We start from the raw sequence: 25,323 nt of genomic DNA, 5'->3' as shown, positions 1-25,323 counted from the left end.
GCATATGGCGACTCACCTCCGCGAGAAACATGCCTCTATGAACAGTCAAGGTGGCTCGGAGGTACATGAGGCCTCTACAACAGATGAATATAAATGACGCCGTTCTTTCTGTGTCGTCGCGTCCGAGTTGGTGGCGTGGCTCTGCGAGTTGTTGTCGTATCCAATGGTCTTGGGAGTTGGTGGCCGTGGCTCCTCCCTGCGTGCACCATAGGTGTCTTACTTGTCGGCGGCTTAGTGAATCCACGTCCCTTCCGGCATGCTTTCCGTGGGTGTCTAGCCTTAGTGAATTATATATAAATATATATATATATATAAATATATATATATATATAAATATATATATATATATATATATATATATATATATAGATATAGATATTAAACATGAGGATATTGTGGCGCAGTGATAGTGACTACCTGGCACTCCATTCAGAGAATGTTCCTGCCTCATGCAAGATGTTTGCTGTGCCGTGTGTGACGTTCGATGAAATAATTTATTGCAGCAGTACTGTCTCTTTCAAACATATCAACCTCCAGTTCTTGTCCTTCCTTTTCTTTCTCCAAGTACCCAATCACCACACAATCAGCTCAGTAATAGACGTTAAGCCATTTGTAAGCTGAGAATGCAGATTCTTCAAAACTTTTAAGGAACATTGAAATATCTTCATAGTACATGTTTAATTATTCTGTCCATCTATCCTTTCAGTGGCATGCCAATCCCAGCAAGAATACAGCGCAAGGAAGGAACAGTCCTTGAATGGGCGTCAGCGCATCGCTAGCGCTGTGACACCGTGTCTTCACATGTTTATTTATTAAAAATATAGATTATTTAAACGTTAACATTTTATCTGTATAATGTAATAAACATATTTTGCTGCATTTCATCTTAAAAATTATATTGTCATCATATGTAAATACGCGCTTTATAAAGTGGTAGTTATAATATTATAACTGATATAACTATCACAAGCTTACAGTGAGGTAATTGTACTTATATATACAAACAGTTCTACAAGGAGCACTTGATGGACTGATTGATTATGTTTATAGTTCTTAGGATGAAACTGTTTCTGAACCGTGAGGTCAGTATAGGAAAGGCTCTGAAGCGTTTGCCGTATGAGAGCAGTTCAAATATGTAGCATGTGCTAGATGCTGTATACCGATAATTCTCTGTCTGATCAGCTACTGTAGAGCTGTGATTCCCCACTCAGATACAGTGATATAAATACTCCGAGTGGTACATTGAGAGTAATATGGAAAAAGATGATCCGCTGTGGCAACCCCTAACGAGAGCAGCTGAAAGAAGATGACGACGGTGCAGTGAGAGTAACAATGCTAAAGCAGCTATGGTATTTGGAATAGTTTGGCCATTCCGTGGACCATTATATTGTTACAGGTTAATTACAATCAGATGCCTTAAACTAATAAACAATATGCGATTAATTTCAGTGTATATGATAAAGCCGCAGCTGGGATGTGGATCTAAAAAAGAAAGGGAAACTACACTGGAACAAAAGCACTGCTTTGACGCTGGGTGCTGCCAGTTTGTAAAACCACGCGGATAACTTATGTATGCCAGGGTTTGAGCTAGCGTGAAAATGTGCATGGCTTTACACCAAGTTTAGGTTTTATATATTGCGATGTGGGCATGGAAACAGGCTTACACAACATTTTTGTGCGTACGCACTGTTTATACATGAGGCCCCTGGTGTTATATTTGTAGCTGAAGGTGTAGAGAGTAAACAGAAAAGGAGACAGGACTATTCCTTGTGATGCTCCAGTGTTGCTAACATCCATATCAGAAACCCAGTAGATGACTCTCACTAATTGCATTCTTTTATAACATAGTCCTTTATTCGGAATACCATAGGCTCATCCACCTGCATACCTCTGAGTTTACTCCTTAGCAGGTATAGCTGGATGGTATTGAATGTGCTGGAGAAATAAAAAAAAAACCAAACAAACAAAACTTGTGGAGCAGACAGATTGCATCCAACACTCCAATCTTTGTCCGTTAGGCAAACTGCAGTGGGTCCAGGTGGTTTACTACAAGACACTCATTTAGTCTAGGATCAGTCTCTTAAAGGTTTTCATGATTTTGAGATGAAGTGCCACTGGTCTGGAACAGTAACAGTACAGCATGTTTTCCACAGCAGTGGACTTTCTGAAGCGTGAGGGTCAGACTGAACAGGTTACAGAGGACAAAACAAAATTAGTCAGCATAGGCCTTAAGAACCTGAGGACTGACTCAACCTGCTCCCAAAGCTCTTCCTGTTTGTAGCTTTCTCAGTTGTCTACTTACCTGGTCTTCAGTTATGAACAGTCCACACTAATGCTCAGAGGTGGACCTGTCAGTAGTCATTCCAGTTGACATGGTAAGACATGTAAATGAAGTAATGTAATGATATCTAATATTTATATGTCAATTATACTTTACATTTATTTATTTTAATTTCTCATATATTGGCTCAGGTACTCAAGTATTGAATCCACCGACTGTGGGATAATTTTACCTAGGTTAAAGTCATGTGCAAACTAAACCAGCTTACTAGTGTGGCTGTCGGCCGGGGTCCATGCCCAGTCGGATGCCTCTGCACATTATATTCAGGGGGTGCAGCCCTGGACAGTATAATACCTCCCCCTGGACGCTAGATGGCAGCCCCCCCTGGGTTGGAGCCGTGCCTCTGTTTCCCACAGGGCTCCAAGGGAATTGGAGTTGGGTGCAGCCCTGTTGGATCCTGCAGGCACTGGCAGGGGGTGCTGTGTTTGGGACTCCTGAGCCCGTGTGGGCAGCATATTCATCACACCCGGAAGTGCTGCCAGAACTCGTTGAACAAGCACCTGGAGCACTTTTGGGTGAACTATAAAGGAGCCAGCGACCACCATTCAGCAGCCGGAGTCGGGTGGAGGAGGACAAGTTGGCCTGGGAGGAGTGGTGGTGCCGACAGGAGAAAGTGCGTGGTGACTGCTGTGTGTTTTACACGTGCCTCCTTGTCAATCTATGTCAAGCGCTATATAACATCTTATCAACACTAGTTACATTGTCTACAGTCACGAATTACACACAACCCCTCTAAGCTGCTCATACTTCCTGTGACAGTAGTGGTGGGACTTTTTTTTAGGCCCTCAGGATTACAAAACAGTTTTCTCAGTGTATTAAGCTAAAGGAAAACTCTGTTTGATCCTGTAGGAATGTAGCTAACGGGGTGGTGTGGGGTTCTGGTAGGCTAGTCTACTCAAAGTACTAAAGGTCCAAAAAAATAAAAAATAAAACATAATTAGCACGTATTAACTGTTATGCATACATGCTGAAAAAATACATAACGGATGGGAATAAGCTGCTTTACTCTTGATGGTGCTTTTGGAGCAATTGGTTGCTTTTCAAAAGGAAGAAAAGGCATGAGAAAAAATAAAACTGATGCTCTCCAAACAGAACAACTATTCTGAAAATCAAGAACACAACACAGGGCTTTCAGCTAGACCTTTCGTGGTCTGCAATACATTTTTAATGTTGCTAAAATGTTATCTAAGTAGGCAGCTCTGTTGGGTTGTAAAGAATCAAAAAAAGCATTATCTAATGTCTGGTAATATTTTGCTAGTTATTATCACCTCACTACTGTATTCAATTAGGCTGGTAATCTCGACTGGCAGGAGTAATTTGCGTCAAAATGAGATCAATTATGAAATAAATAAAAAAGAGCAAGTCTCTCTCTCTCTCTCTCTCTCTCTCTCTCTCTCTCTCTCTCTCTCTCTCTCTCTCTCTCTCTCTCTCTCTCTCTCTCTCTCTCTCTCTCTCTCTCTCTCTCTCTCTCTATATATATATATAGATGCAAGTAAGTAGAAACATGAGGAGTGGTCAGATCAATCATTTGGTATATTCTTAAAAATAAGGAACACCATGGTGAACTCCACAACATCTAAAGACGACTGTTTTCAATGATTGATGAAGAACTGTTCATAAAATTTAGTCACACTAAAGATAGAACACTATCCAGAAGGCAGACCTATCATTGCCAAAGTCTACAATCAAGAGAAAACTTCATGAAAGTAAAGACAGAGGGCTTACCACAAGATACAAACCATGGGTAAACCTCAAACATATAAAAGACAAATTAGACTGCCTTAAAACTTTTTTTAAAAAGCCAGTCCAGTTCTAGAACAATTTTTTATGGAAAATTTTAAAAAACAGTCCATTGTTTTGGATAAAAGACTCCCAGCATGAGAGGCTGGATATGCACCTGTGCAGTGGCTGATTAGAGCTTCTAACTGCAAGCAGGTCTCTTTGGTAGCAACGGGCTCTTTATTTCTACCTTATGGCTGACATTTTTAGTAAAATGAATTATATAAATTGAAAAGAGGATTAGCACCAAGATTTATTAATTATTAATGTGGAACCCACAGTTCACATCATCTCATTCAGGAAAAGTTTCATAAACAATAAATATTTTCTAATGTGGGTTTGAGCCAATATTGCACTCACCTACACTCTATACATTAAAATTTCACCCTTTAGTTTGATCACTACTCTCATACAGTATTTTACAAAACATTCATATCATTCAATACATCATCCACTGGGTCGATAGTAATCAATTATTATGAAAAATCCATAATATAGGGTGGTCCAGATCTAATTATGCAATTTTCATTACGCTATAATTTATTAAGTTTATTACATAGAAAATCACCCGAAAAATCACGGACCATCGAGAAGTTTGCGAACTGACGACATGAAGAATCGTCTTCACGCCGAACTGGAATCATCCCCGCATAAATTGAAATCATCCAGACAATCTGGATCTGCATAATTAGATCTGGACCACCCTTTACTCAAGTTAAAGAAAAAGTTTGGCATTTTTTTTTCACAATCACGGTATACATTAATTTGCCACATGAAATGTGTTCTAAAGTGAAACTTTTTTTTTATGAATTGTATAAATACAGGGTCAGTTGTTACAAACTACAATGGGGGCTAAGGGTACACAGATCCATAAATGACTGGTTACAAGCATAGATCAGCATCTTGAGATTACATAGATATTACAAACCAGTGTATCAATGCTGCATTGAGAAGGTAAAAAACCCAAAAGCAAACCATTGTTCTGAGATTCAGCCATTTTAAAAGGAGACCAGTTGAATATTTTACTTTACCAACCGCCCAGTTTGTTTTCCTCTGTGTGGATTCACCTTGGAAAGTCACTGCCAAGTGCACATTATTGAATGATGTCAAGAATCTTTCTTTATGTCACAAAGATTGCCTATTGCTGCTAGATGATAATGCTTACTTCAATGAAAGAATATTGAGTAAGCACTTAGTATATGATCAGATGATCTTAGCTGAATCTTCCTAAGCCATTTCTTCAGGCTAGGGGGTGCAGAGAAGCTGGAGTATACCCTAGGAAGCATTCAACGCAAGGCAGGAACAATCCTTGGATGGGGCACTAGTCCCCATAGTGCAAATACATAAACATGCATTGGCCACTGTATCAATTCTAATCAACCTAACCTGTATGTGATTGTGGACCAGTGTACCGGAGAAGAACAAGGAGACCTATGTCAAAGAGGATGACATTACTGCACCCACCTCACAGGCTATAAGCAGACAAGAAAATAGGAAATGTATTCTTATCTCAAGAAAATTAGTTCAAAGAATCAGTGATAAAATAATTAGTTCTAGATTCCTTTTGTTATCACAAGGATGCCTCATAAACATGGAAAGGATATCTTCTTAAGGTTTTTAGTGACATATGAACTTGCATACCCTTAAGACCCATTGAAGGCTACAAGAACAGACAATGTACTTTTAAAACATATAAAATAACACTTCATTTTAGAAAGCAATTTTACGTGGAAAATTAATATATATCATGATTGTAAAGAATTACCCTTGAGTTGAAAAATACTGAACTTATACTTTAACTTTGGTTTGAATCCTACCTGGCAGGTAGAAAATTCTTTGTGAGTTGTGATAATCACATCTCAAAGACACATGATATCCGATATGGTGTTGCACAAGGCTCTATCCTGGGTCCCCTGCTCTTCTCAATCTACATGCTTCCGTTAGGTCAGATTATCTCAGGTTACAACGTGAGATACCACAGCTATGCTGATGACACACAGCTGTACTTATCAATAGAACCTGATGACTCCGACTCTTTCAATACACTAACACAATGTCTTACTGGTATTTCTGAATGGATGAATAGTAATTTTCTCAAATTAAATAAAGAGAAAACTGAAATCTTAGTAATTGGCAATAATGGATTCAATGAGGTTATCAGAAATAAACATGATGCACTAGGATTAAAAGTTAAGACAGAAGTAAAAAACTTAGGGGTAACCGTTGACTGTAATCTGAATTTTAAATCGCATATTCATCAGACCACTAGGACAGCATTTTTTCCACTTAAGAAACATAGCAAAAGTTAGACCTCTTATATCATTGAAAGAAGCTGAGAAATTAATTCACGCTTTTGTTTTCAGTAGACTAGATTACTGTAACGCACTCCTCTCAGGACTACCCAAAAAAGACATCAATCACTTGCAACGAGTGCAGAATGCAGCTGCTAGAATCCTAACTGGGAAAAGAAAATCTGAACACATTTCTCCAGTTTTGATGTCACTACACTGGTTGCCTGTGTCATTCAGGATTGACTTTAAAATACTGCTTATGGTTTATAAAGCCTTAAATAATCGCGCTCCATCTTATATATCGGAATGCCTGACACATTATATTCCAAATCGTAACCTTAGATCTTCAAATGAGTGTCTCCTTATAATTCCAAAAGCTAAACTTAAAAGAAGTGGTGAGGCGGCCTTCTGCTGTTATGCACCTAAAATCTGGAATAGCCTGCCAATAGGAATTCGCCAGGCAAATACAGTGGAGCACTTTAAAACACTGCTGAAAACACATTACTTTAACATGGCCTTCTCATAACTTCACTTTAACTTAATACTGATACTCTGTATGTTCAATTCATCACAATAACTATTCATAGTGGCTCTAAAATCCGTACTGACCCCAACTCTCTCTTCTGTTTCTTTTTCCGGTTTCTTTGTGGTGGTGGTGGCGCTACTCAAAGCATCATGATGCACCAACTTTGATGGACTGAAAGCCAGAAGTCTATGTGACCATCATCATCAGGTCCTTCCATGAAAACCCTAAATACAAAGAGGACTGTTTGATTTATGTTAGGTAGATTGCCCAGAGGGGACTGGGCTGTCTCGTGGTCTGGAACCCCTACAGATTTTATTTTTTTTCTCCAGCTTTGGAGTTTTTTTTTGTTTTTTCTGTCCACCCTGGCCACCGGACCTTACTTATTCTATGTTAATTAATGTTGACTTGTGTTTATTTTTTATTGTGTCTTCTATTTTTCTATTCATTTTGTAAAGCACTTTGAGCTACATTTTTTTGTATGAATATGTGCTATATAAATAAATGTTGATTGATTGATTGATTGATTTAAAACCAATTGTGATTATGTAGATAATAATCATCAGCATGCCCCTTAAACTTCTGGTGGGCAAAATAAAAGGATCATAAAGAGGCTCTTCATTAACACATCATATTGTTTATGTTGGAATGGAAGTAAGATAATACTGCTATACTCTTAGTTTGCAAACCACAGTACATGGGGTAAAGACTGACTACATCCAGAGTTTAGGTGCATATTCCACAGCTTTAGGGTCACTTAAAAGGCAAATGAAAAAGTGGAGAACACTGTCTGGAATAGAAGTTCAAGAGTTGTCCTGATAAATCATGTGGTTCCGCTGCACTTTTGGGTTTTGATTGGATGCAGAGATTTCTCCACTTCACCTATTCTGAATTACATCATCGAAGCAATTTTCTATATATTTCCTTTGTTCGTTTTTACACTTGCCCTTGTCTGATGAACAAAACAAACGAGCAAAACATTCCCATCATTACAGTCTTGTGATATTTTTCAAATCTGCTTTAAATAGCTACCATTAAATCACTTCTTGATTTCTTCTCCCTAAGCCATTTTATTTTCTTTAACTGACCTGTCAAAACTTTTACTTCATTTAATTTTCCTCTAGTTCATTATCCTGAGCAGCATGTTGTTATCCATGTTATACCACGTATGCAGACTTAATGTACAGTACTTTACTTCTTAAAAATTATTGATTCACGGAAATTCACAGCTTTGAGAATGTGGCAGGATAACTGGAGAACCTAAAAGAACAGCACAGAAATACATGGAGAACATGCAAACTCTATGCAGACAATCAGTTGCTGGATTTTTACATAGTATGCTGGATCTATAAAGTGGCAGTGCTAATTTATTGTGCACTACTGTGCCATCTAAGTTACAAACATGTTAACAATATTTGAAATAAATATCTCAAATTCTTTATATTAACTACATTTACAACACTTACAGCTTTATAACTCCTCAACATTTATATACTAGAGCACATTATACTCCGACATGAAAAACAGTATGGTATCGATGTAGAAAAAAGAATAAAAAAAAACTTTCTAACCTTTTTTTACACTACATTCTTAAGACTGTTTTTTTATTACTCTATTGGTGCAATTTTTCCATGGCAAGTTTGGCCTGAAATATGATTGAAAATCTCTACAAGCAAAATAAAACTATTTATTTAAAGTTAAAACGGCACAAATTACAAATTATTTGAAAAAACTGAATGATAGTTTTATTTACTTAAACTTATATAAACTATTGGGAATATGCCTGAATTTAAATATTAAAGTGCCTTTTAAAATGTGGATTTTGACCCCCAACCCCCATTTCCTCCAACAGAGCCAGAAATCCCCAACTTGTGTTAAATTTTCCCTTCCAGTTTCAAAAAGGAATTTTAAGTCCTGTCAATTACATCTTGATTGTTTAATTTAAAATCCACTTACTGGGCTACAGAGCCAAAATCATGAAAATGGTGTCACTGTCCAAATAGTTATGGACCTAACTGTAACTTGTTTCTGAATGCTTAAAGTCAGATCATGAATACTGACCTCTAGTGGACTAGAATATTGCACAGCAAATTACATACATTTGTAGCATGACACAAAACTCTACATTAAAAGACATCTTGGAGACTCCCAAGACAGTTTGTATGTTCTGATCTAGACAATGAAGGACAAGTCTATATGGGATAAACAGGTAACTGTCCTGCTTATAAACTCACCAGATTTTTCAAAAGGCCATTTTCTCCTCCTCCAAAGAATTCGGTCTGTCCATGCTGGAGTTCTACATTTTTCACTGGTGTCATAGTCATCAGAAAACAAATCATATTTATATGTGGGTGGAAAATCTAATTTGCCTTCCATAAATCCTCTGAAAACCTGTATATATATATATATATATATATATACACACATATATATATATATGAAAAAAAAGAATATTTCATACATGTTGTTAATAAGAATTTGTTAATCTAATTTTACTATCTTGAATATCTGCCGAAGAGAAACAAAATATTTTGAGAAGAAAAATCACAGGACTTAATAATAATAATAACGCTTTAATAAATAAAATACAATTACAAACAACAATAAAGAAACTAATGTACTAAGTACAATAATATGATATTAACAGAATGCATGAAACTAAACACTCATCCCCCATCTTACTTTGAGAGCTATACAACAAGACAGTCCCAACTGTAGAATAGAACAAAAAAAAAAATGGCATAACAAGAATCAGCACAAACTAGGTGTACCTACTTTATTTAAATTAAATTACTCTTAAAGGAATACTCCACCCAAAAGATATTTCATTTATATGTTACTTACCCAATGTAGAGATGCAAAAAAAAAAATGTTAAATCTTATGTTTTTAAGCAGAATGAGGAAAAAAATGATATAATAGAATCAAATTGTGATGAACGCTGTACAATTATCTCATTACTCATCACATAATCCCAGAGTAGGCGGAACAGTGGAGCAGTGGGTAGCACTGCTGCCTTGCAGTTGGGAGACCCAGGTTTGCTTCCCGGGTCCTCCCTGTGTGGAGTTTGCATGTTCTCTCCGTGTCTGCATGGGTTTCCTCCCACTGTCCAAAGACATGCAGGTTAGGTGCATTGGCGATCCTAAATTGTACCTAGTGTGTGCTTGGTGTGTGTGTGTGTGCCCTGCAGTGGGCTGGCGTCCTGCCCAGGGTTTGTTTCCTACCTTGCGCCCTGTGTTGGCTGGGATTGGCTCCAGCAGACCCCCGTGACCCTGTAGTTAGGATATAACGGGCTGGATAATGGATGGATGGATAATCCCAGAGGTGGAAAGTAATGAATTACATTTACTTTTGTTACTGTACTTCAGGAGATTTTGTAGAGAATTGTACTTTTTAAAACTAAATACTTATGCTTTTTAAAAAAGTATATTTCTTTTGCAATGACCCTTTTGTTACATTTTCATGGGGGGTCATTACAAAGTACGATTATTTGGCTATGTTCAAAATTCAGTGTTCACAGTGGTCAAGTAAAATTAAACTACATACATAAATTTTGGGGGTCGAAGGTCAGGATTTGGAAGCATAATGTATTTAGTAAATAATGCAATGGTCATGCAGTTTTATTTTTTTCTCTGGATTAGTAAGTGGACGTATTTCAGTATATTACGGTGTAATAGTCCAGTTTATTGGATATGATGGCTCTGATCTCACCTGTTGTCTGCTGTGACTTTAGGCTTCTGCTGCACATGGAAGATGCAACAAAATGTTACATGTGTAGTGGTAGCATTGAATTTGTTTATTTAACAACAACAAATGACAAAATATAAGTTGTTCTTACTTATCACCAAATAACTCCTGCAACAACAACATTTTCTCTTTTCAACACTCATGTATTTAAGGATGTGAAGCTCTACCACAAAAAATTTACAGCAGCTTATAAATCAAAATTCTACTTTGCTATTTTAGATAACATAATAAATGTGGCTTAAGTTTTAAAAGCTTGCTTCTTTACACTGGTTCTATATAGACTGTACTTGCCAAATGTCAACATGATTCAAAAACCTTTTGTTTGCTAATGCAGATGATTTGCAAAATTGTATTTTTTACTGGAGTCTTTGCTGTCTCAAATTATACTTTATAATGACAGCTATTTTTACATTGTCATTTGCAATTCAAAGATGATTTTGATTGCTTGCTTACCATATACTCATTGTCATTATGTCATTTTTTTTCAAATTTAAGTTTTTTAAATATAAAAGAAGGGGAATATGAGATACTTTGCAGTTGATGAATGGATTCAGTTTCCTCGAAGTAGACCTTAATTAATATGGTTTGAAACTACTTTGGCTGCCGTATTGCTTATTGGGATTTTGGTTTAAAAATCAAAATGATTTAATACATTAAAATCCAAAAGGCACTGGATTCTTCTGTCATATTTGTTCTAAGTTTGAAATTCTATCAGTCAATTATTGACATCTCTCTATTATAATAAAAAAAATCCTGAGACGAGACGTAACTTTTTCAGAGAGATACTTTCATATCCTGAGAGATGAGACTTTGTGAGAGGAGATTTAACCACACCCGGGGCTGGAAAAAAAGACAAAGTAGACGACAAAATAGAATTTCGTAAAGATTTCAAAAATGTTGGCGCGATACACAAGCAGAGCAGGTTAGAGATAATGAAAGTACTAAAATTTGAAAGTCTCAAAAGAATGGCAGTAATGATCGCAAAAAAACTGAAATTATTACTCTTTGAAATAATGGAACAGCGAAAAGAGATCGCATTTATTGTTCGGATTTAAACTTTAAGTTGGATACTTGTAGATCGTCTAATTTGTGTTGCTATCAGGAAAATGTAGTGTTTCTTCCCAATTAAGAGGCATATGTGCAGTAATTAAAAGATTTTTTGTTTGGTGCAAGTGAAATCCAAATACACGAGCAGCAGAGATGCGAAGTGGCTGGCACATAGCGGCCGGGGGGGTTGGCAAGCGAAGCGAGCAAGGGGCAAAGCCCCCTAGTTTATTATAAAAATTGCCAGTTTCAGTTTTGCCTGTAAGGTTTTCTACAGAGATCAACTACAGTGTAAGAAAACCATTTTTTAAAAAAGATCTAAATACAGAACATAGCAGCCTTATTAAATTAATATTTTAATTATCATTAACTTCTAGCAGTAAAATCATCCAACGATCTGATAAGTGACATGTGGACTAAATGACATGATTAAGGTGATATTTTTTTTTCTCATGGATGTTATTCACATTGTATGTCATTGTACAGGTGATTCAACAGATAAGTTAAGAGTATCAGAGAAACAGCCATTTACACTCAGTCTCTGTGTTCTGTTAGTAAAAAGGCTAGTATACATTCCATCAAGTTAATGCCCAAACAAAATTGATAAATCAGTTTGTCAACTAAAATATGGGGCTGGATTGTATTAAAAGGAGAAATCTACAAACAGCAATCTTGTATATTTTGTCTGGTTCATACAAGTACTTGTACAGTAAATTCAGGAGTGTTGTTGTGGCACACTCAAGCCCCCTCTTTGCGCTGTATGCAAATTGGCAAGAATCCAGACAGGCCTCCATTTTCTTTAGCAGCTTTCTCTTAATCAACTCTTCTAATGATTTCATGATATGAGAAGTCGGTGTCCACTGATCCGAAGTCACTTAATGCTTTTGGTGTGTAGTTTTTGTGATTGGAATAACATTTGCCTTTTTCCACATTTTGGGCACTTGCTGAAATTCCAGAGATACAGTGCATTCAGAAAGTATTCACAGTGCATCACTTTTTCCACATTTTGTTATGTTACAGCCATATTCCAAAATTTTTCATTTTTTCCTCAGAATTCTACACACAACACCCCATAATGACAACGTGAAAAAAGTTTACTTGAGGTTTTTGCAAATTAATTAAAAATAACAAAAACTGAGAAATCACATGTACATAAGTATTCACAGCCTTTGCTCAATACTTTGTCGATGCACCTTTGGCAGCAATTACAGCCTCAAAGTCTTTTTGAATATGATGCCACAAGCTTGGCACACCTATCTTTGGCATTTTCGCCCATTGCTCTTTGCAGCACCTTTCAAGCTCCATCAGGTTGGATGGGAAGCGTCGGTGCACAGCCATTTTAAGATCTCTCCAGAGATGTTCAATCGGATTCAAGTCTGGGCTCTGGCTAGGCCACTCAAGGACATTCACAAAGTTGTCCTGCAGCCACTCCTCTGATATCTTGGCTGTGTGCTTAGGGTCATTGACCTGCTGAAAGATGAACCGTCGCCATAGTCTGAGGTCAAGAGCGCTCTGGAGCAGGTTTTCATCCAGGATGTCTCTGTACATTGCTGCAGTCATCTTTCCCTTTATGCTGACTAGTCTCCCAGTTCCTGCCGCTGAATAACATCCCCACAGCATGATGCTGCCACCACCATGCTTCACTGTAGGGATGGTATTGGCCTGGTGATGAGCGGTGCCTGGTTTCCTCCAAACGTGAAGCCTGGCATTCACACCAAAGAGTTCAATCTTTGTCTCATCAGACCAGAGAATTTTGTTTCACATGGTCTTCAGGTGCCTTTTGCGAAACTCCAGGCAGGCTGCCATGTGCCTTTTACATGGGAGTGGCTTCCGTCTGGCCACTCTACCATACAGGCCTGACTGGTGGATTGCTGCAGAGATGGTTGTCCTTTTGGAAGGTTCTCCTCTCTCCACAGAGGACTTCTGGAGCTCTGACAGAGGGACCATCGGGTTCTTCGTCACCTCCCTGAATAAGGCCCTTCTCCCCCGATCGCTCAGTTTAGATGGCCGGCCAGCTCTAGAAAGAGTCCTGGTGGTTTCAAACTTCTTCCACTTACGGATGATGGAGGTCACTGTGCTCATTGGGACCTTCAAAGCAGCAGAAATATTTCTGTAACCTTCCCCAGATTTGTGCCTTGAGACAATCCTGTCTCGGAGGCCTACAGACAATTCCTTTGACTTGATGCTTGGTTTGTGCTCTGACATGAACTGTCAACTGTGGGACCTTATATAGACAGGTGTGTGCCTTTCCAAATCATGTTCAATCAACTGAATTTACCACAGGTGGACTCCAATTAAGCTGCAGAAACATCTCAAGGATGATCAGGGGAAACGGGATGCACCTGAGCTCAATTTTGAGCTTCATGGCAAAGGCTGTGAATACTTATGTACATGTGATTTCTCAATTTTTTTATTTTTAATAAATCTGCAAAAACCTCAAGTAAACTTTTTTCACATTGTCATTATGGGGTGTTGTGTGTAGAATTCTGAGGAAAAAAATGAATTTAATCCATTTTGGAATAAGGCTGTAACATAACAAAATGTGGAAAAAATGATGCACTGTGAATACTTTTCGGATGCACTGTACCTCAAATAAAAAGTGAAATGTGGAGGAAGTTACTGTGCACAGGACTGAAGCAGGTATTCACCTATATTGTCTAAGTATAAACCTTTTAAAGTTAATTTGTTGAAGAACTCTTTTAACATCATTTTTATTAAAGATAAGCTGACTCTTGGTTTCAGTCTGAAGTGTTTTATTGTTGATCAATTTCCAAAGAAAATTCCTGTCTGAAACTTTAAACAGAATTCAGTTAACCTTTGAGCCAACTAATATATAGTTTTAACCCCTGTTAACTGAACATGACTATTGCAGTTTAGTATGAATTCCAGTCTTCTTTTTCATACTGTTCCACATAAACCCAGGTTATCTGTCCACAGTTCATTCCCAATTCTGTCCTTACAGTTCACTTTTCTCTGCTATATTTCACTTTCTCCTGTAGTTCTCTCTGTTCAGCTAATGTTCCATGTTGAAATGCTCTGTTAATCATTTCCCTTAAATCTCTAGTAATCCATGGCTTACTGTTAGGATATACTTTGATTACTTTAACAGCAAATGGCATCCATGTAGAATTATATACATAGTCTTTAAGATCTGCTAGATCACCAGTGTCAGCACAGGATTCCTGAAACATATTTAAGTCAGTGCATTCAAACTATCCACATGGGCACTCAGCAGATCCTTCGTTTCAAAGTTTTATGTGCTTAATTTTTGTCTTTTCTCTTTTAAAGACTGGTTTATAATAAGGAATAAGTCATGAGTGTTAGCTCTGTGGTGGGCAGGCGCCCTGCCCGGGGTTTGTTTTCTGCCTTGCACCCTGTGTTGGCTGGGATTGGCTCCAGCAGATTCCTATGACCTTGTAGTTAGGATATAGCGGGTTGGATAATGGATGGATGGATGGTGCTAACTGCTTCTCTCGCCACCATCCTTGGGTGAGTACAGACAACCATAATTAAAACTTGTGGAAACTCTCTGGGCAAACAGGGCAAAGACAGACAGAAGTTCCATATCATTTGTGCACACTTCTTCACTAACAATCACTGATTTACACCATTGTTTATTAATATAAAGGCAAATGAGGCACAATGTGACTTACCCAAACAAACTGGTACACCAAATCCATTGATTGTCAAATGGTCACATGAAGCATTTCATTCATTCAGCTTATAGTAAATGACTTAATGCATGCATCTCTATAAATGGCTTGAAAGTGTACATATACTTGAAGTTCATTCAATTTATTTCGGAGACAGAATGAACGTGAGAGAGAAGGAAAAGCTGCGCACACAACAGGCAGATCAGATTTACACTGGCCAATTTTAATTTAAAAAAATAAATAAATAAAAAGCAGAAGCCCAAATAATAGTTTATATGCGAACAAAACCATGAATTTGACTCACTCAGATACTAACTTTCAATGAGAAACTTATCACTACAAATGTTGAACAGTATAGACTAATCCAGGGATAATTCCAATTGAATAGTATAGACTGTCCAGGGATTATTCAATTGGAAGATGAACAAATGGATGCTTAATAAGCTAGATGCTGAATTAAAATGGTTTACAGTGGAGGACATCTGCAAATTTAGTAGCTCACATTGGCAAGTTGTTGGAATTATTCTAAGTAATTATTAGTGCAGACTGCAGGCTTTACGGCCATATTTGCATGTAAAAATTTTTGGAGACAAGACAGGAGCCACTCTGCCAGACTCTAGGAAAAATACAAGTGTAAGGCAGAAAATTTCAGAAAACACTCAGCAAATGGACTGTAATAGCATGCTTTCTTTGCATGCTTTTCAAATTATTTTAAAGTGATCTAATCCTTACCACAGAAAGGAAAAAAAATTGCATAACAAAGTGCTGCTAACACAGCTATTCCATTCTATTTAAGCATAATATATAATTCACAATGATATAATCATAATCTTCCTATGCAGCCCCCATAAACCTCAAAATTAATTTAGGTCCATTAAATAGTTAAACTGACTAGCCTAATATAATTTAAAAAATATGAATTTGGAGTATAATGATTTACATTTAACACCCACGATTCCTGCATGCCACATCCTCACAAAACAGAGCAAAGAAGGCAATCTTACAATCCAATCAATGTACAATGTCACTGCATAACTTAAATTAAATTAGCCTTCAGCAATGCACTCAAAGCCTGCAGTTCCAATCCTGTTGCCATGTTGATTGTTTAATTTTAGTTTACCACATCTCTGCCCCCAATGTTAAAACAGCAGAGTGGTATTATTGGTGCTGATGCTATTGTTTAATTATTTATGTTTGGAGAATCTATTTTGTGCTCCGTCAAAGCCACCATGATTACAGCAAATCATAGCCCATGTTGTCCATTGCTTCTTCTGTTTTTTTGTGCACTTTATTGGTTCTGTTGTGAAAATAAATACTTTCGAGAAATATTTTTAACCAACCTTTCCACCTTTTGGAGCCATTTAAGTTCAGCACAAGGCAAACCCTATTTCTTTTGCATCAAGCAGATGGTAAGCTCCATTCTACACTTATGCTAGCATATTAAACGTTATATTAAGCCACACAATACAATTAAGTTGAAACCATAATAAATTAAAGAATGGAAATAAATTAAAATTAAAAAAGCATTCCTGACAAGACTGTGCAGAAAGTGAGAGCCACTTAGTATTTATGCATGTCTTTGTGGAAGATGAACATGCAAACTTCACAAGGACAATGGCTGCGTTAGGGACTTCAAATTCAGATGCATTGATCAGTGTCATTTATGTCTGTTGTGTAGAATATTTGCAAGTAAGCACAAGATAGGACAAAAAGTATTGTATTGATCAGCCTTTTATGATGGACTGGAAGTGCAGTGAGCAAAAACAAATTACAAAGCACAAAACTGACAAAAAAATCAGAAAACAAAAAAGCAAATACAAAATGTAATAACAAGTTGGAAAACACAAAAACATACTTAAATTGCAAAACAAACCACAAATAACAAATGGGAACGGAGCAGCATGCAAACAAAATAAGGGTTGTACAAACAAACTGGGAAGCATGTAAGAAAAAACAGTGAACAAAAAAAACAATTCGAAGTGGAAAAAATTGAGAGCTAAAATTGCATTATGATTCAATCACAGTTTTTCAACATGTGTGGTGGAAGCAAAAATGATGAAATATAAAAGAAATCTTGTGTCTTTTTTAGGTATTTTTTACATATTTTGACAGAAAATGTAACATATGCTTAACTTGAAGCATTTTCTGTCGTGTAGGGGCAGAGCTATCTTGGGTTTCATCAGTAAAATGGGTCTGCATCCAGTAGAAATTTGACACATCTGCTGCAGGTATAGCAGAATGATTTTGGTGCCTTGATATCAGAGCCATAGAATTAATAAAATCAGATCATCTGGTGTTAGAAAGAGAAAAAAATGTATAAAGCCCAAAATTTGAATGTACTGTACAACTCTACTGCATTTCAGAATTTAAAATCTGACAACCTTAAAAATAAGTATGCTTTTGGTCGACTTTGTGAGCATCCTGCAAGTCTGATATTGCATAAATAATTGCTTTAAGTCACCGTCTCAGCACAGCATCATGGTTTTCTAACAGTTAGTACACAATTAACAAAAATATCTTCATAATACTTTACAGTAAACACTTCTCTGCCAGAGAATCCAGAAAGTTATGCAAACATTTTTTTCATGTCAAAGCAAAAAAATACCTAAAAAATCAGAACACTGCTTTAATCTTTTGGCATCACTGCTACCACCATACCACCCATTAAGACCCTGTTATTGAATCATAGAATACTGCCACATCAGTGTTTTTTTTTCTTTTTCTAATTTAAGGTTATGTTAGCATCTGTGATCGTTTTAAAAAATATGAAAACAGACATTAAAGGCTTAATAAAAAAAAACTGTCAAAGGCTAAGTACAGTGCTATCAAACACTGAAGGCAAAATATGACTATGTATAGGTGAAAACCATCTGAATATCATTGGATCTGGGACTGAAAGTGCTGTTGCAACAAACTAGTGTGCAATAGCATCCTATTTAAATTACGTATACACACACAAAGGACAATACATTTTAGGTGCACTACTGTACACATCAAAACAATGTAATATAAATCCATCCATCCAATCCATTCCTGGACTCCTTGACTGCAATCTGTTTGGAAAACATCTTATCCTCAGCATCATTTGTTGAAAGGCTGGCACCAGTTATTGTCAGGATACTCTCACGGTTAAATGCACATGCATTCAAACTTGGAGTCACCAATTCAATGAAAGCTAACAGAACACTACAACAACAACAGTGTATTTCTTGTATACCCCAAAAATCACACAAGGAATACCTCAATTGGCTTTAACAGGCCATGCGTTTTGATAGTCCTCCAGCATTAAATCTCTAAGAAGACAAGAAAAAAAAAAAAACTCCCCAAAAAATCCTTGCAGGAAAGAAATGGAAGACATCTTGGGAAAGGCAATTCAGAGAGAGACCCCTTCCAGGTAGATTAGGCATACAATGGGTGTCAAAAAAACAGGGTAAATACAATACAAAAACAGAAAACAAGTAATTCTCTTCGCAGAGCTAGATGGCAATCTATCATTGCCACCTCAGAAATACAAAATAATAGTTCAAACCACAAGGCAAAATGCAACAATATACTACTCACTAAATAGTGATTACATACAAGGATACACATCCATCCATTTTCCAACCCGCTGAATCCAAACACTGGGTCACGGGGGTCTGCTAGAGCCAATCCCAGCCAACACAGGGCACAAGGCAGGAACCAATCCTGGGCAGGGTTCCAGCCCACCACAGGACACACACAAACACACCAAGCACACACTAGGGCCAATTTAGAATCGCCAATCCACCTAACCTGCATGTCTTTGGATTGTGGGAGGAAACCGGAGCGCCTGGAGGAGGAAACCCACGCAGACATGGGGAGAACATGCAAACTCCACAAGGATACACATTTGTTCAAAAACATCAGAATCAAAGGAAAAAGTAATTACCATAAATGTAAAACAACAATATCTTTTCATCAGTTAACACTAGAATCCTTTAAGCGTGTGAAAAACTTGTAATGCTGGGCCGCCTTAAATTCCTTCACACCTCTTCATCAGCATTTTTATTTTGCAAATGTGTCGATCAGCACAAACAGCAAGCAACCTGCTATCCCATCCCACAGCGACGCAGCTGAAGTTCTAACAGCTGAAGTTTCTTCATCTGGGTGTGAGATGCCTAGAATTGTATAGGGTAAATATTGTATTGTTGCTTGGAATACAGTAATCCCTCCTTGATCACGGGGGTCGCATTCCAGACCCCCCGTGATAGGTGAAAATCCGCAAAGTAGAAACCATATGTTTGTATGGTTATTTTTATATATTTTAAGCCCTTAAAAACTCTCCCACACTGTTTATAAATATTCCCCGCACAATTATACAGCATAAACCCTTTGTATTCTCTTACATATTAGGTAAGATTCATTGAAATTATGTATGTAAACACACTGTTTACATACAGTAAAACCTAAATATTATTTTAAAGATATCGTGTGTCTCCGATATTACATATGTTACAGCCATTACGATAGACAGGCCACCAGCAATAAATACATACAATGCAAGAAAAATTGTATACAGTAAATGTGTGTACAGACACACTAAACGCACGTACATGTACTAAGTACTGTAAGTAGAAAATTATGGTTACTCACCAACAATGACACGATGACTTAACCGATAAAGATGAGTTTAGTTTTACTGCACAACAAAGGAGTTCTTAGTTAACGCCGCGGAATCGAATTCAACGCTCCTTCGCTGTGCCATTCAGCACACAGGAACTTAAAACTGCGTGCTCTGATTGGTTAGCTTCTCAGCCATCCGCCAATAGCGTCCCTTGTATGAAATCAACTGGGCAACCCAACTGCGGAAGCATATACAGGAAGTAAAAAGACCTATTGTCCGCAGAACCCGCGAAAAATCTGCATTATATATTTAGATATGCTTACATATAAAATCCGTGATAGAGTGAAGCCGCGAAAGTCGAAGCGCGATATAGCGAGGGATTACTGTACATACATTTCATATGTGTTCTGTAACTGCAACGATCTGGATAAATTTTGCATGATAGGAAATGTGAGGCAAGAAACGCTGAACACATAACTAAAATAGAAAATTTTTCCATGTTATAGTAATAATGATGTGACTTGTATAATGTGTGAAGGCTTTTGTCCAAATATCAAACACACACTTTCACAAAAGGTATAACAAGTGTACTTTACTCAAGAATATAAGTAAAGAAAAAGAAATCGTTCAATTTACATGTTGCTGTCAATGAGTAAAGACCCAAGTCCAAATATCAATTGACGCAAAGCCAACATGTCTGCTTGGCTGGTGCAGAGGTAAGAACCAAGCTTTTCTAGTTGATGAAACTAAAATCAAAACTGCATGCCCACGTGTTTTCAGACATTTCAGTGTAGACAGATAATTTTGTAAATATTGTTAAAACTACTGTGTAGCCTCAGAAGGAAAGACCTGTGTTTCAGTTGCATGAAACCAGGACATAAGAGTAAATCATGAAAGGAGAAATTATGTTGCATATAAAAAAATAAGAAAGTTTCCTTTGGAGACTCTAAGCTGACTGTGCTCAATGGACTTGTGATGAAGAATGTGCCAATACTGGGCTTAGAGACACTGACAGCATTTTGCCTTTGTTCCAATTTAAGTAAAGGCAAAGAATGGAAAAACAGTGCTTATTTCTAGATCCAGGTGATAATGCTTTTTTGTATGAATGAGCTTATGAATGAGCAAATGAATATGAATAAATCTTTGTGGGCAAAACATTAATATTCTCTTGAATACAATGGGTCAGCAAAAGCTTACTCTGAGTAGTGTTGTAGCAGACCTAAAGGTGAGCAGCCTGGATGGTAACAAATTAAATAGACTCACTGAGGTTTTCCACAGAGCAAAGAGAACATCAGACAGCAGGCTGACATAGTCAGGTAGCCTCACCTGAGAAGAGTGCAGATCCTATGTGGAAATAGAGGTAAGAGGTAATCTGCAGTGTAGAGAAATGGCTTTATGTGGCAATGACTGTGCTAGGGTGGACAGTGAATTGACCACTGAGAAGGGGCAGCTGCAATGGAATGAAACATGGTCCAACTCAGGTACTGTCAAACCAAATATCTCTGATCACATTTGAGGAACTGTGGAGTCAGCAATTCAGATATGACTTTCCTGAAGATAGTCAAGAAGTCAAAAGCAGATCTTCTATTAATGGATAGAGTGTTTCAGTCAGCCCAGCTCATAAATGAACACTACCGTGTTTTTGTCTATTTTTGTTTAATAGTTTAGTCAAGTCTGAATCTTTTATCACCTGATGGACTTTAGCATGCCAAGCATTTCTACCTGAAACTGCTTCTCTGAGTTCCTTCAAGGTCATGTTCGTGGTCATAGTAATACTACTGATCCGTTTTAGTCTCCGTTGTCTTTTCCTCCTTCGGCCATCAACTTTCTCCAACATGAGATTCTGCTCCACGGATTCCTGTCTTCTCATTATGTGGCCAAACCCCTTTGTTTTCAGCGATTAGAATAGTGTCATCTATATATCTAAAGTTGTTTTTTTTCTTCCACCAATTTTGATTCTAGCATCAGAGTCCCCTAAATCAGCATTTCAAATGATAAATTGTTGAATTAAATACATAGGGCACTAAATAGCCTTATTGCACTGCTTTACCTATCTTGAACTAGTTTGCTGTTCCATGTTTATTTCTAACAGTTGCTTCTTAGTCTGTGTATAGTTTCCTCATGAGATAAATTAAACAATCTTGTCTCCCCATTTCTTTAAGGATGCGCCAGTTTCTTATGGCAGACACAGTCATGTGAAAGGAGTTAAACTGTACCGTAATTTCAACATGAACATGATTAACTTAAATACGCAATACAGTGGACCCTTGACTTACTTAACTTAATTGCTCGCAGGCTAACCCATAATGCGTTCCGAACCTCCCAATGCAACACTTACTTAACCTTTTCATAATAAAAAAGGGTTGTATAATGTGCATAATTTACCAAAACACCAATAATTTTTCTAATGTACTAACCAAAAAGTTATAAAAAGTGCCTAGCCTACTTCGATTAAGCTAGGAGCATGGCGGTGCGCATGGTCGCAGCGGCTCAGGGCTCTCCTTTTCAGTGCACTTTTTTGTTGTTTTCGTACTTTTTTTTTTTTGTCCTTGTTTGTGCACGATCGGTTCGGCGAACATCCGCTACACCCGTCAGAACCTTATAGACATCGGTGTCCAGAGCCAGACATCTGTTTCGAGTGTTTTTCATCACACACACAACATCCCAGACAACATGGCGAGACCAGCGGGCTCTCCATGGATTGTTGTCGGGTCTAGGAGACGACACAGACGGAGGAGAGAAGGAAAGCAGAAGCGGGGCTGCAGATCCGGCGTTATGCTAAGGCTAAAAAAACAACCATACAAGCCCTATACAGAACTTTTTTCTGCACTGAAGGAGCTGCTTTTAATCTCATTGTAGATGTGTATAGTGACAATAAAAGGCATTCTATTCTCGAAACAATTTCATACTGTACTCACCATTTAATTTGACATCTTTGGGCTGAAGGAAGGGAGGAGGAGGAGATATTTCCACACAATGTCCATCTTCGTTTCTATTGTGATCGCTTTCTTTACCTTCTCTTCCTTCCTTAGCAATTATGTGTCTTGCTTGCATGATCTTAATGAATTATATATATAGGTAAATCACTGCAATGACCGAAATTACATCCACAAACACATGTATCTGGGCTCCGACTGATGCTACTAACACTCTCGGTTGTTTGTTTACAATAGCGCAAGCGGATACACGTTTCCGCATCCGTTTCGTAACGCAAGATGTTGGTCGTAAATCAAAACAAAAAATTTTATTTTAAACTTCCCGATAATTTATTATAAATTTTATTAATAAAATCAACAACTAAAACACTTTTTTGAATAAATTCTTTATTTAAAGTACCAGCATGCAAAGTTACTTCTTCATCTGAAAGATGGCCCTGTGGTTTCGTCACTATTTACTTCCGTATTCATCGGCAAAACCGGCATAGCGCTGGAAATCTTGAATCTGAAACGATAATTGTTGTATAAACCGACCCCCAAACTCCAAGCCAAAAATCTAGGACGAAATTCTCGGCTTATATAACGAGATCTACAGTACTTTGATTCTGATCATCTTGAAAAGGCCTTGTGTTTGTCCCATTAGCCACTTTAATTTCTTAGCACTGTCATTTTCTGAAACAGTAAATTTAGTTGGACGTACAGTGCATCCGGAAAGTATTCACAGTGCATCACTTTTTCCACATTTTGTTATGCCACAGCCATATTCCAAAATGGATTAAATTCATTTTTTTCCTCAGAATTCTACACACAACATCCCATAATGACAACGTGAAAAAAGTTTACTTGAGGTTTTTGCAAATTTCTTAAAAATAAAAAAACCGAGAAAGCACATGTACAGAAGTATTCACAGCCTTTGCCATGAAGCTCAAAATTGAGCTCACGTGCATCCTGTTTCCCCTGATCATCCTGGAGCTTAATTGGAGTCCACCTGTGGTAAATTCAGTTGATTGGGTATGATTTGGAAAGGCAGTTCATGTCAGAGCACAAACCCAGCATGAAGTCAAAGGAACTGTCTGTAGACCCCCGAGACAGGATTGTCTCGAGGCACAAATCTGGAGAAGGTTACAGAAAAAATTCTGCTGCTTTGAAGGTCTCAATGAGCACAGTGGCCTCCATCATCCGTAAGCGGAAGAAGTTCGAAACCACCAGGACTCTTTCTAGAGCTGGCCGGCCATCTAAACTGAGCGATCGGGGGAGAAGGGCCTTAGTCAGGGAGGTGACCAAGAACCCGATGGTCACTCTGTCAGAGCTCCAGAGGTCCTCTGTGGAGAGAGGAGAACCTTTCAGAAGGACAACTATCTATGCAGCAATCCACCAATCAGGCCTGTATGGTAGAGTGGCCAGACGGAAGCCACTCCTTAGTAAAAGGTACATGGCAGCCCGCCTGGAGTTTGCCAAAAGGCACCTGAAGGACTCTCAGACCATGAGAAACAAAATTCTCTGGTCTGATGAGACAAAGATTGAACTCTTTGGTGTGAATGTCGGGCGTCACGTTTGGAGAAAACCAGGCACCGCTCATCACCAGGCCAATACCATCCCTACAGTGAAGCATGGTGGTGGCAGCATTATGCTGTGAGGATGTTTTTCAATGGCAGGAACTGGGAGACTAGTCAGGATAAAGGGAAAGATGACTGCAGCAATGTACAGAGACATCCTGGATGAAAACCTGCTCCAGAGCGCTCTTGACCTCATACTGGGGCGACGGTTCATCTTTCAGCAGGACAACGACCCTAAGCACACAGCCAAGTTATCAAAGGAGTGGCTTCAGGACAACTCTGTGAATGTCCTTGAGTGGCCCAGCCAGAGCCCAGACTTGAATCCGATTGAACATCTCTGGAGAGATCTTAAAATGGCCATGCACCGACGCTTTCCATCCAACCTGATGGAGCTTGAGAGGTGCTGCAAAGAGGAATGGGTGAAACTGGCCAAGGATAGGTGTGCCAAGCATGTGGTATCATATTCAAAAAGACTTGAGGCTGTAATTGCTGCCAAAGGTGCATTGACAAAGTATTGAGCAAAGGCTGTGAATACTTATGTACATGTGATTTCTCAGTTTTTGTATTTTTAATAAATTTGCAAAAATCTCAAGTAAACTTTTTTCATGTTGTCATTATGGGGTGTTGTGTGTAGAATTCTGAGGAAAAAAATGAATTTAATCCATTTTGAAATAAGGCTGTGACATAACAAAATGTGAAAAAAGTGATGCGCTGTGAATACTTTCCGGATGCATTGTATGTATTACGATCTCCCTTGATTGTCTCTTCTCTTGTTTTCTCAGAAACATCTATGGCCTCTGCAGACAGCTACTTGGCTTAATTGATCATATTTCTGTTTGGGATAGTTTTAAGGTATAATGTTACTAACCT

At 37.9% G+C, this 25,323-nt stretch overlaps 1 protein-coding gene across 1 annotated transcript in view; it reads right to left on the bottom strand.

The window, feature by feature from the left end:
* The window catches only part of synj1 (synaptojanin 1), a 488,307-nt gene that overhangs the window by 167,265 nt on the left and 295,719 nt on the right, over window positions 1–25,323 (bottom strand). Inside the window, exon 18 of the mRNA XM_039746285.1 lies at window positions 9,169–9,325. Coding sequence (XP_039602219.1) covers window positions 9,169–9,325 — 157 coding nt within the window. The remainder of the gene's footprint in view (window positions 1–9,168; window positions 9,326–25,323) is intronic.

This window comes from Polypterus senegalus, chromosome 2 (assembly GCF_016835505.1).
Source record: "Polypterus senegalus isolate Bchr_013 chromosome 2, ASM1683550v1, whole genome shotgun sequence".
NCBI lineage: Eukaryota > Metazoa > Chordata > Cladistia > Polypteriformes > Polypteridae > Polypterus > Polypterus senegalus.
Note: the sequence above shows the minus strand (reverse complement) of the source record. Positions and strands in the feature narration are given on the sequence as shown.